Source organism: Oncorhynchus mykiss, chromosome 20 (genome assembly GCF_057628025.1).
Source record: "Oncorhynchus mykiss isolate SJ-2025 chromosome 20, ASM5762802v1, whole genome shotgun sequence".
Classification (NCBI taxonomy): Eukaryota; Metazoa; Chordata; class Actinopteri; order Salmoniformes; family Salmonidae; genus Oncorhynchus; species Oncorhynchus mykiss.
Window position 1 is genome coordinate 33998287 of NC_143041.1, and position 13667 is coordinate 34011953.

At 41.3% G+C, this 13667-nt stretch overlaps 1 protein-coding gene across 2 annotated transcripts in view; it reads right to left on the bottom strand.

Moving 5' to 3' along the window:
- Positions 1–674: 674 nt before the first annotated feature.
- itga9 (integrin subunit alpha 9) overlaps positions 675–13667 on the bottom strand; it is a 151315-nt gene continuing 138322 nt past the window's right edge. For both annotated transcript variants that reach the window (XM_036956146.2, XM_090212956.1), the window contains 3 exons: positions 13324–13419; positions 9750–9869; positions 675–6808 (listed from right to left, as the gene is read on the bottom strand). In XM_036956146.2, coding sequence (XP_036812041.2) covers positions 6710–6808; positions 9750–9869; positions 13324–13419 — 315 coding nt within the window. In that variant the 3' untranslated portion in view covers positions 675–6709. The remainder of the gene's footprint in view (positions 6809–9749; positions 9870–13323; positions 13420–13667) is intronic.

Below are 13667 nucleotides of genomic sequence, written 5' to 3' on the forward strand. Positions count from 1 at the left end.
AGAAATTGCGACGAGTGAGATGCAAGACTTTTCGATGCTCTCTCATTCTAGACTCTAGTATCTGTGCACGTGTTAACTTCACGCCTTGCCCCAACTCTCCTAGTTGGGGTTAATTGACTCAATATGCTGTTTACTTTATGTGTTGTTATGTGTTAATAACATTAAGACTACGTTACCCAGCAGGTTATGCGGGGGAAGGTGGTTGAAGAATGCCTTGCATGGCTAAAGTTTTCTAGCTGAAGTACATGTTCATTAAAACTAGTTAAACCTATACCCTGGTTTGTCATTATACAAGGAGCAAACATAACCTCATATTGCTGTCTACCTTTAACTAAATACTTTGCAAGTAGACCTTCAAAGTCTTTAATTTTCTTAATAAGTGAAGATGAAAGCTTTCAATAAATTAAATGCTGAATTTACCTGTGAGGATGACAGCTCTGTCTGCAACTGTTGCAGCATGGCGCTGTAGTCTAGTTGTTTCATCCCACATTCATTATTTAGACGCAACTGAGTGAGAAGCGCTGTGCTTAATGTGAGTGTTTCATGGCAACCAGTATCAGATGACATTTCCCTCTTCTAATTTTTACTGTGAGAAAATTACAATCTGTCTGCCACAAGAGGGCGCCATACACCGCAAACCGCTACAGCTATAACAACGTCAAAGTGGGAGAACATTTCTTGATAAAAAAAAGAGAGAACTTCGTTTTAATCTAAAATGTATCAACAGATAAATATACAGCTTGAACATGAGTTTAAACATCAAACATGTAGATCAATACTTTTATACAAATGATAATTCAGTGACAGTAGTATATCTTAAACAAAATTCAAATACCTATGGTGTGATAAAGGTGAAACAATATACAAGTAAAGAACGAAACCATCACAGTTAAAATACAAAAAAACATGTCAAGTTTCCATAGATAACTATATCAGGTGCAGAGGAGATGGTGAATGTGTACAGTACTTGCCATGCCAGTGAAATGAATGGGTGACATTAAAATATAGGATGTATTTCTAACCAATCAATCAGAGATCAATGCAGCATGATTGATAAAGACAATGCCATCATAGTAAGCACAGTAAAGTGTCACAGCCTTTTAGACTTGTAAAGGAACACCACACAATTCAGCTTTCAAAAAGCTCTACATAACTTGGGGCTCTATTCAATCCGTATAGCAAAAGTTCTAAATTAAAGGCATTGTTCCCACGTTAGTGGAGACTGCATTCACGGTAAACACTGCAGATGTCAGCTCAATAGGAAATTACCGTAAACATTTTAACGCGCAATCTGTAACACTTCAGCGATACAAATTGAATAGAGCCCTTGGAGACGCAATGTGAGACACTTCTTACCTAATTTAATTATCACACAAAAGCCTCTCTGAAACGTCAAAGGCTGTTTTTATATACACTGAGTGTACAAAACATTAGGAACACCTGCTCCTTCCATGACATAGACTGACCAGGTGAAAGCTATGACCCCTTATTGATGTCACTTGTTAAATCCACTTCAATGTGCTTTAGGACCATGCGGACGCATCCGAGCGGTCGGGTAGGCTGTTTGGAGTGTTTATCTGACTGGATAAAATAAAACAAATTATGGGCCCCCCCCACATCTAGAACCAAAGTTGCGCCTCTGCCTAGCACATGCAACATTTGGGATTGCACATTCAGAACTTTTCAACCCTTTTAAATTGACAGGTGTGCGCTTTTAAAACATCTCACATCCACACACATCTATCTCATTGTTTGTCAATTACATCATTCCATGTAAGGACAGCTTTAGATTAAATTGGGTTTACTCATCTGATCAGATAACACATATCGACACTTTGAGAAAGAGACACTGGTGTTTACAGGGTTATGGGTCTCTTACAATGGATTAATGGTCCCTTTCTCAAATAGATATGTGCTTTAAAAGGTGCATTCTGGGAATCTGTTCCATGGCCATTAAAAATTCTTATACCACCATAATTTGCAAATAAATTCATTAAAAATCTTACAATGTTAATTTCTGGATTTTTTTTCAAATTTTGTCTGTCATAGTTGAAGTGTACCTATGATGAAAATTACAGGCCTCTCTCCTATTTTTTAAGTGGGAGAACTTGCACAATTGGTGGCTGACTAAATACTTTTTTGCCCCACTGTATATAGGACCCATCCTTCAGCTGTATACCGTTACCTCAAAACATGTCTTCCAGATTGTAGCTTTAATGGGAGCATTCCAGATGATTCAGTCGTATCAGTTTTGAACACTTACATTCAAACATGTTGACTTCAAAAGTAGATGTTCTCATAAGCCTTAAATAGCTAGTAGTTTATGCATGGTGATGGAGTAGAGTGAAGCATATTCCCTAACCTTGCTCTTTTAAGGGTATTACTCAGCCCTGTTTCTCTGTCATGGGAAGGGGCCTCTAGTAATGGGTGTAGCTAGGTATACAATACCATTGGCCTCTACTAATGGGTGTAGGTCGGTATTAAATGCCCTGGGCCTCTACTAATGGGTGTAGGTAGGTATTAAATGCCCTGGGCCTCTACTAATGGGTGTAGGTTGGTATTAAATGCCCTGGGCCTCTAGTAATGGAATGGGTGTAGGTACAGTTGAAGTCGTAAGTTTACATACACCTTAGCCAAATACATTTAAACTCAGTTTTTCACAATTCCTGACATTTAATCCTAGTAAAAATTTCTGTTTTAGGTCAGTTAGGATCCCCACTTTATTTTAAGAATGTTAAATGTCAGAATAATAGTAGAGATAATGATTTATTTCAGCTTGTATTTCTTTCATCACATTCCCAGTGGGTCAGAAGTTCACATACACTCAATTAGTATTTGGTATCAATTGTTTAAATTGTTTAATTTACGTCAAACGTTTCGGGTGGTCTTCCACAAGCTTTCCACAATAAGTTGGGTGAATTTTGGCCCATTCCTTCTTACAGAGCTGGTGTAACTGAGTCAGGTTTGTTGGCCTCCTTGCTCGCACACGCTTTTTAATTTCTGCCCACAAATGTTCTATAGGATGGAGGTCAGGGCTTTGTGATGGCCACTCCAATCTCTTGACTTCGTTGTCCTTAAGCCATTTTGCCACAACTTTGGAAGTATGCTTGGGGTCATTGTCCATTTGGAAGACCCATTTGCGACCAAGCTTGAACTTCCTGACTGATGTCTTGAGATGTTGCTTCAATATATCTGCATCATTTTCTTCCTTCATGATGCCATCTATTTTGTGAAGTGCACCCGTCCCTCCTGCAGCAAAGCATCCCCACACCATGATGCTACCACGCCTCCCCCTTTTTCCTCCAAACATAAAGATGGTCATTATGGCCAAACAGTTCTATTTTTGTTTCATCAAACCAGAGGACATTTCTCCAAAAAGGATGATCTTTGTCCCCATGTGCAGTTGCAAACCGTAGTCTGGCCTTTTTATGGCGGTTTTGGAGCAGTGGCTTCCTCCTTGCTGAGCGGCCAGGTTATGTCGATATAGGACTCGTTTTACTGTGGATATAGATACTTTTGTACCTGTTTCCTCCAGCATCTTCACAAGGTCCTTTGCTGTTGTTCTGGGATTGATTTGCACTTTTCGCACCAAAGTAAGTTCATCTCTAGGAGACAGAATGCTTCTCCTTCCTGAGCAGTATGACGGCTGTGTGGTCCCATGGTGTTTATACTTGCGCACTATTGTTTGTACAGATGAACACGGTACCTTCAGTCATTTGGAAATTGCTCCCAAGGATGAACCAGACTTGTGGAGGTCTACAATTTTTTTCTGAGGTCTTGGCTGATTTCTATTGATTTTCCCATGATGTCAAGCAAAGAGGCATTGAGTTTGAAGGTAGGCCTTAAAATACATCTACAGGTACACCTCCAATTAACTCAAATGATGTCAATTAGCCTATCAGAAGCTTCTAAAGCCATGACATCCTTTTCTGGAATTTTCCAAGCTGTTTAAAGGCACTTAGTGTATGTAAACTTCTGACCCACTGGAATTGTGACACAGTGAATTATAAGTGAAATAATCTGTCTGTTAACAATTGTTGGAAAAATGACTTGTGTCATGCACAAAGTAGATGTCCTAACCGACTTGCCAAAACTATAGTTTGTGAACAAGAAATTTGTGTAGTGGTTGAAAAACAAGTTTTAATCACTCCAACCTAAGTGGATGTAAACTTCCGACTTCAACTGTAGGTTGGTATAGTTTACTCTGATCTCAGATATTCATCCTAGCCTCGATTCTAACTGAATTATTCAGCTTCACTATTGTAAAACTGTGGCAAACATGAACTGAAACAATAGTGAAACGGAACAATTCAGTTTGGATCTAGGCTGTGTTCTTCCAGCAATGTAGAGTAAAACATCTTATAAGGTTTGGTATCGCTCTAGCCTGGTCCCAGACCTGTTTGAGCTGTATAGCCAATTTCTATTTAGTCATTGTCATGTTTGGCATTATAATCAACATATGATCCTACATTGAGGATCATAAAAACATGTTTACTGAAATTTGAAACAGGCTATGCTTGTGATTGATCATGTGGATATCTGAGCGATAGCTCTTTGCCAAAACAGCTTTTGACACTTGATTCTCAAAGAATGTAGCCTATATTCCCCTTCTCCTTTACAACATTTGTTGTAGCTTCAAAAGATTGGCGGGATGTGGGTTAAATTACACATTTTAACTGGAAACCAAAATGTTCTAATTTGCATCTAATGCATAGCCCTATGCCAATACTCTATCACTACTGTAACTACAATGTTGTTTATACAGTTCTTTCTATGTAGTTACATAGGTATAATGGCAATTTAAAGGTATAATGTAAACCTTTCCACTCATATGAAAGGATACAGTTGAATTTATTATTATTTTTTTTTTAAATACCATGATTTGTGAAATTTTCCAGACTATCATCTAATTGATGGACCTTCTCCTCTGGCACACAACACTGGAGAGATTATTAACTTAGTGGCGACAAGTGGAATGCTTCTTTGAGCTAAAAAATGATGAGTATATCTGTTTATGCCATCTATCCACTCCTCCTCTATCCACTGTCTCTTCTGCCTTACTCACATTTTAAACTTTCAGTTTGAAACGACCACACTTTGTGAAATGTGGCAAATTAAGGGCTCTATTCAATCTGTATCGCGGAAGTTCCGCGTTACAGCGTGATTGAAATGTAAAGGCAATGTTTCCTCGTTAGCAGAGACGGCATTCACAGTAAACACGGCATTCACGGTAAAACACGGCATTCACGGTAAAACACGGCATTCACGGTAAACACAGCATGTCGGCTTTACATTTCTAGCGCGCAATCTGTAACGCTTCAGTCATACAGACTGAATAGAGCTCTAACTGTAAATGAAATGCTCTAGCTCCAGTGGTGTTGGTGACGTCTGCATCTGGACCATGAGTTACTTGGTAGTTGATGAGGTGAGTTTCGTCTTTACTATATAAAGCGCTTTGAGGGTCTGGAAAAGCGTTACATATACAATCGATTAAAAACTCATTACAACTCTTTTGCTTGGTTATCAGCATTTCTTCATGACAATGACAACTTCGATGTGTGCCAAAAATATAGCTCTGTTTATGGTGAAGGGAAGGTCTACGCATAAAAATAGAATGTTGACTTGAATGGGAATGTCCGCTCTGATAGTTACATTTATATGGGCTTTCATAGGACTTGCTTTGGCTGGTTGCCATATAGATATCTAAGGGAGAAGGATATGTGTGAGATATTCAAGAGATATTTGTGAGCAGGAAACAGTACAGAATGATATACTATACTATAGATTATCTTTGGCCTCAAAAAGAAAGGATCAACTTTGGAAACATAGCATCAACTCTTCTTATCAACTCGGACATCAGTGCTTTAAAGAAAAACATATAGATATGCTTACATTAGACTTCAAAAATCCCAACCAACCCTTTCTCGAAGCCCCAATTTAATACAATATGGCTATAATATGTATAAAAATAAATTTTTGCTACTATTAAAACAGAGCCCTGAGGGTTTTCATGGTCTTGTCTGATAATATCTGTCATTTCCACTTCCTGTCACAGGACATCAATCTCCTTGGGTGAATTCAGGGACGTGAAGCACTCTGAACGTTGCAGATAGAAATAGAATGAATAGAGCTGATGCAATTCCCTATTCGTATATTGACAATCATTTCTGTTCTGCACGATATATTTCTATCTTTGTTACAGCCTTCTGAACAGGCCCCTTCTTTCTTTACCAGTTCCATTCTGTTCTTTTCTGTTGGCAGGGAGTTACCTCCATAGATTTGACTGTCAGGAAGTTATCTCCATAAGCTCCATAGGGACTAATTCGATTCTATTGCGAGTGTTGTTTTCATTTGGCACCAAACGGAAGAAAAAAAACAGGAAAAGACTCATTGGGCTTGTCAAATAAAAAACACTAATTTTCATTTTCTGTTGCACTGAATTAGGGTCCTAATGAATACGACCCTAGCAAGCCACACCAACCATCACCTCAGATGTCTGTTCGTTCGTTTCCTCAATCCCCAGTCCCCCACCCACTAAAATGTCAGGTCTCCCTCCGAAAAATCCGGAGAATATTTTTTTCTCTTCCACATATGGAAGATTGAAGGGCCCTTAGTCCTGATTGGCTGGCTGTGGTGAAAGCCCCCAGCTCATTGGATCCACCATTGACCCAATCCCCAATTCCTACACTCTCATTGGCTTCTCTGTCTCTCAGTGGTTCTTTTCCACCCAATCCCAGCTCTCGTCACTGTCCTTCCTGTTTTTCTCAGCCTGGATGATTTCCCGGTAGCGCCGGCGGAAGAAACCCATCTGGGAGAGGGGGAAGGAGAGGAGGATGACAAGGAGAGGGGAGAGAATAAAAACACTTGTTGTTAGCTCAGGGTCAGTGGTGAGGTGTAGTGGCCAGATGTTTAACCTGTTAAGATTTACATGTCTCTATTCCATTATCTCTGCTCATATGGGCATCAACAATCAACAGTTTCTAGAATCTCAGGGGCAAAGGTTAGGGAGTGAGATGGACCTATGGCCAGATGTTTGACTCATGTCAGTTGTTCTTTGGGTCAGCGGTTTCATATTGTTTGTATGTACGGTATTATATACTCTAGGCCAGTGAAAGACTGACAGTAAAGGTAGGAGGAGAGGGTGTGCTAGCAGTGGGTCGGATTCAAACCCTCGCTTGCACTGGTGCATGCATCCCTGAGGCAGTGGCTTAGACCGCTAGACCACTCCAGGAGCCACCGTAGGCAGTTGTTCTAAGGGCCAATGGGAAGGAGCATTTGCCAGTGAGGTGGACCTATGGCCAGATGTTTGACCTGTTAAGATTTACCAGTCTCTATTACACTGGCCACCAGGCAGCAACCACCAGGATAGAACCACATTGAATGAAGTTCCAGGCTTCCTTTGCTGGAGATGCACTGTTGAGGCCCTTTTCTCCATTAGGAGCCCAAAGTGAGCTTCCGGGCCCTGCTGTTGTGGTGTCTTCCTTGTGCGTCTCATTTTTTATATTGTTTTATGTAGTTTCTACTATTCTAAATGTTTTATTTGATGATGATGTGCTGATTGTATGTGGTACTGTCATTATAGTATGGTATGTTGTCTTTTCTCTCTCGCATTGATTTCATTCATATATCTCGATTGACCAGACCGTTTATTGATACAGACCTCTAGTCTGCGTCTCAAATGGCAGATGTAGGATCTTAATTTGAGCCAGTTTGCTACAGCAGAAAAATAATCCTGTAGCAACATGAAACTGAATTATTATGTGGATTATAATTCATGGACATTTTTTTTAGGGGTTGATACAGTTTGTGGAAATTCTACTTTTTTGAACCTTGAATACACTACAAGTTTGCATTTCCTGCTGGCAGGAAAATTCTCAGCAACAAAAGAGTGATCATATTAAGATCTTACATATGTACATACAGTATTGCACTACTTCTGACCAGAGCCCTATGGACCCTGGTCAAAAGTGGGGCACTATATAGGGAATAGGGTGCCATTTGGGACACCACTGCCTCTCAGGAATTTCCAGAAAAAGGGAAATAGTGGACATGGCGCTTGTAAGAGGGGTTTATTTTGGCAGGGTGCAAGGACCTGGGCAAAGGGGATGGCTGGTGTCTCTCTCTCTCACACACACACTTGCACACACACACACACACACTTGCACACACACACTTGCACACACACACACTTGCACACACACACACACACACACACACACACACACACACACACACACACACACACACACACACACACACACACACACACACACACACACACACACACACACACACACACACACACACACACACGATATCCCAGGACCAACATTCCAGGGTTTAGTCATGGTTTTCCCAGTGGAAAAAAAATAAGGGAGTAGGAAAAGAGGAAAAGAATAGGAGTTTTGTGTGAAGACAATTAAGAGGGGGGAGGCCTCTTGTCTGGACATCAGTGTGATTGCCATTTCCCCTTTCTTTCATGTGTGTAGTATGGTGTGTGTGTCTGCTTGACTGTGTGTGTGTGTGTGTGGTATGTATGGTTGGTGTAAATTATAGTGAGTTCTCTGTTTTGTTCCTGGGATGGTTGTTAAAGACTGGCCAAGAGCACCTCCCCTGTGACTGACTGCATGCCGCTCTAATCCAAGAGAAGCAGCACTTCACAACTGGACTCTGTGTGAACCAATCTCTGGACAACCTAGCACTGGCAAAGGCTTGATGGCTGAAATGTGTTCATTGCGACTGCTGATAATAATTCAAAGTCATAGTTTATTTGAGAGTGCTGACTGTCTTTTTCAGAAGAAATGCAGCACTGCCACAGACAAACCAAGAGGCTCTACACAAATTGCCTAATGCAGCTTGTTGTTTAACGAGCTTACGCATTAGCACGGGGAGAAAATGTTCCTCTGACAATATGCCAAATGACATTAGCCAATGATGGCGACATTATACCAGGGCTCTCCGACCCTGTTCCTGGAGAGCTACAGTCATGTATGTTTTAGCTCCAACCCTAATCTAGCGCACCTGATTCTAATAATTAGCTGGTTGATAAGCTGAATCAGGTTAGTTACAACTGGGGTTGGCGTGAAAACCTACAGGAGGGTAGTTCTCCAGGAACTGGGTTGGCGTGAAAACCTACAGGAGGGTAGTTCTCCAGGAACAGGGTTGGAGTGAAAACCTACTGGAGGGTAGTTCTCCAGGAACTGGGTTGGAGTGAAAACCTACTGGAGGGTAGTTCTCCAGGAACAGGGTTGGAGTGAAAACCTACTGGAGGGTAGTTCTCCAGGAACAGGGTTGGAGAGCCCTACATTATACATTACCATGACACAAACTACAGCAATTAAAGATAGTGCCATTAAGTGGTGAGGAAACTAATTATGTAGATTAGAGATAATTATTATAATTATTATAGGAAAAATGTGTCAAATTAGTAAATGACAGGGTACAGTCCTTAATGACCCCAGCCTTGATTACTTTGTGTTAGAATTTGGAGGTGTGGTTAACGTTTTGACCTGGATACAGGTCAACCAGAGTTGGAGGCTACAGTGTAGACTAGAGCACGATGAGGGTGTGTTTTCCAGTTAGAGGGGAGGTGTTCTAGGCTATAGTCTAAAACAATATGAGGGACAAACACCTCCCAATAACAACGCAATAACCAAGTATAGTCCATACTATTCGCTGTACTGCAGAAGACAATGTGTGTTTGTGTGTGTGTGTGTGTGTGAGAGTCTAAATGTGTGTGTGTGTGTTACCTTCCAGAGCAGCACAGCCAGCAGTAGGAAGATGAGTATTCCCACCAGCAGGCTGATGGCAATGATCCAACCAACAACATAGCCCCTTGGCTCCTGGCTGTGGAGCGCCTCAAACACCAGCTGCAACACAATAAGAATACAGTCAAACATCAAACACAGAGACATCCAGCCAACCACTCAGCCCCTCGGCTCCTGGAACACCACCTAAAACACAACAAGAAGACAAATAGACTTTGACGTACAGACACAACAAGATTACAGTCAATCACAAATATATACACTAACACTCATCTGGAAAATATGGTTTGTTTCTGAAATATGATGTATACCTACAACTATGCTAACTTTCCCGAGTGATGGAAATGTGAAAGATGCGAAATTTGAGGCTACAGACAAGATTACATTGGAAACACAGAGAAATACTGTACACAAACCAAGATCACATTACAACAGACAGACACACGGACACAGAGACGAGTTTAAAATAAAACCCAGAGACCTGCTCACCTGTGTCTCATTATCTAGAAATACCAAAGATCCAAAGCTCTCTATGAGAACTGTATCAGTCTATATCTGACAGACAAACCAGACCACGGAAGACATTCCCATTGGACTGTGGCCGAATCCCAAAGGGCACCCTGTTCCCTAACGAGTGTACACATTTTGACCAGGGCCCAATGAGAGCTGGTCAAAAGTAGTGCACTATGTAGGGAATAGGGTGCTATTTGGGATGCAGGCACAGTGGGAATATCTTCTACGGTCTGGTGGAGAATCAAATGTTATTGGTCACATACACATATTTAGCAGATGTTATTGCAGGTGTAGTGAAATGCTTGTGTTCCTAGCACCAACAGTGCAGTAGTATCTAACAGTTCACAACAATGCACACAAATTTAAAAGTAAAAGAATGGAATTAAGAAATATATAAATATTAGGAGGATCAGTGTCGGAGTGGCATTGACTAAAATACAGTAGAATAGAATACAGTATATACAGTCCATATGAAATGACTAAAACAGGATGTAAACATTATTAAGGTGACTAGTGTTCCACTTTTAAAGTGACCAGTGATTCCATGTCTATGTACATAGGGCAGCAGCCTCTTAAGGTGCAGGGTTGAATGACGACTGCATGATGATGCCATTTCCTGGTTGATAATAGTGTCTGCTGTGAAATGTCTTACTTTTTAAACAGGCTCACGGGAAGTTCCTTTTTGGAACAATAGTGAGAGTATTACTTGGTCTCTGTCCCAAATGGCACCCTATTCCATTTAAAGTGCACTACTTTTGACCAGGACCCATAGGGCTCTGGTCAAAGCCCTAGTCAAAAGTAGTGTGCACTACAGGGAATAGGGAGCCATTTGGAATGCAAGCTTGGCTGTGTCAGAGACTGGAATGTCTGGAGGACTATTCCAAGGTGACTTTTAAAAGGAGTTGGATGAAGCAAGAATGTCTGAGAAAGATAGAGGATCCCATGGCGTTATATGATTTCAAATCAATCCTTCAATTGCAGCATTCTTGTTCTAATCTAAGAAAAGAGTAGAATATTCTGTTGCATAAAATACCTGTTACCCAGCTACATTTGAAGTGTTTAGTTATTTCATTGTACATGTGAACGTATTTCAGAACATGAATCAAATCAATCCTACTATTGCATCATCCTCACACAGTAAGGCCACAGATAATATTGTGCTGCACATTATGTGATACAAATCAAAATTGGAGCTATGTATATAGCCATTGCAGTGTATATGACATGAGATTTTAAAACAACATTGAAACTACTGTATGGTCAGCTCATTTATGAATTTAAGAGAACTGGTTTGTTAAATTCAAAGGAGAACTTCATAACACACATTCTCAGTCTGAACAAACAGACAGTCTGATCCCACTATAAATTCTAGGTCTAAGTCATTTTTGCCTGCTTCCCGTGACATTAATTCACAATGACCCACTAAATTATCTGTGTTTACTCTGACAAAATCCTTAGTTGACTTAACCCTTCATAATTTAGCTAAGTGCCAACCTCCAAGGCCAGAGAGGGAGTGAGCCTAAATATTGTCTCTGGAGGGGAGACGTGGTCTCAAACACGCGCACACACACTTCTATAGGTGGCAACCAGACAGTGTGTGTTTGTGTCTGTGCTTGATTGAGCTTGCCTGGCTTAATGGACCAATTGAACTGCAAAGCTCGCCCATCTGACACTCCAGGCAGGCTAGAGCAAACAATCAAAATATGTAAGAAAGATCAGCGATAGTGTTTCAACCCAGGGCAGGAAACCCTTCTCCTGTACCTCCATCCTAGACATCAGGCTTCCACAATAACACACCATTCCAACTGGAATATATGGTGCATAGCGAAAAGGAAAAAGGACCATGAAATATGGAAGAATTTCACCTCTTTAAACTCTAACGCGTTCCGTTAAGAATACTGTCAGGATACGTCCCAAATGGCACCCTATTCCTGATATCGCGCACTACTTCTGTGATCAAAAGTACGAGCACTATATATGGAATAGGGTGCCATTTGGGATGCGTGCGCAGCGTTATCAAGAGTGTTTCACCGTGTGAGACTCCAGTCCTCATGGGATAAGGATGCAAATGTGGCATGAAAAACGCAACACCGGCCGAACAACAGACAGAGAAGACAGAGACCCAGAAGGTGACTAAGATAAATCTTCTTTAACCGTCACTCCTCCTGAACGCTTTCCCACATTTGTAAAAAAAAAAAAAAAAATCCATTGTGGAATTCTGCCTTCTGTCATTACGAATGCCAAATCACTTGCGTGTGTGCAATGGGAACGTATGTTACATTCTGATCTGTACTCTGACTGACTCCAGCTGAGTTTGTGCTGGGCTAACAACGTTGAACAAATGTCTACGCCTGCGGGTACTAAAACTTAAGGAACCATTTAAGGCGAGTCTTCTATTGCTGAGCTTTATAACTCATACATTATTTTTGTTCTCCCATCATTTACCAGGACCTGTTTGCATGGCATGGGTGATAAACTAAATCTTGTCAGCTGTTGATAAGTAGCAGGCTTGCTGGGAAAAGGGCCCCATCGCAGTAAAGATAAACCGAGACTACTGCACCCCGAGGGAGCACAGGAACCTACGCCAGGAGATGAAGCTACGAGCTGGGGCCTGGAGGTCATCAATATAATCAGCTGAGAGGATCTGGGATGAGGGGATCACTTCATTCCACTGGTCCACAGGCACATCCAATCACTCAACGCAAAGGCCTGCTGCCCTGTGTGAGTGTGTATGTGTGTGTGTGTGTGCTACCCTGCTGTCCTTGAGGACTCACCCCCCCCCCAAAATACAACCCCCATGACATCCAGGTTGAGCTGGTTTCCTGCCACCAGCTGCTCCCCGGGCTTAAATCAAGATTCAGCTTCTAGATTCACCCCTCAAGGCTAGCTGAGGTACAACACCTAATAGTATTAAACTGTCTGTCTCACTGACATCATGTTGTGTCTACTACATGCTGAAACTGATCCCCTCAAACATGCTGATTGGGTCACACATACTGTAAAGTGCTTTGCAGTAATACATCTGTGTGAGTGATGTTCTTACTGAAGTGTCTTCTGATAGGCCCTCTGGTACCTCCATGGCCCTCCCGTCCACTCTCACATTACCCCTCGTCACGAACTGGATCAACGACGAGCTGTCCTATAGGTGTGTGAGGAGAAGGGGGAGGGGGGATAAATAGAAGGTGGGCGGGGGTTTAATACAACTTCCTTCAGATCCATAATGCAATACCAATATACTTGTGTAATAACCATGTACAGTAACAATGTAATAATCATGTACAGTAACAATGTAATAATCATGTAATAACCGTGTAACAACCTTGTAAAAACCATGTAACAACCATGTAATAATGTAATACGTAACAACCATGTAATAATGTCATATGT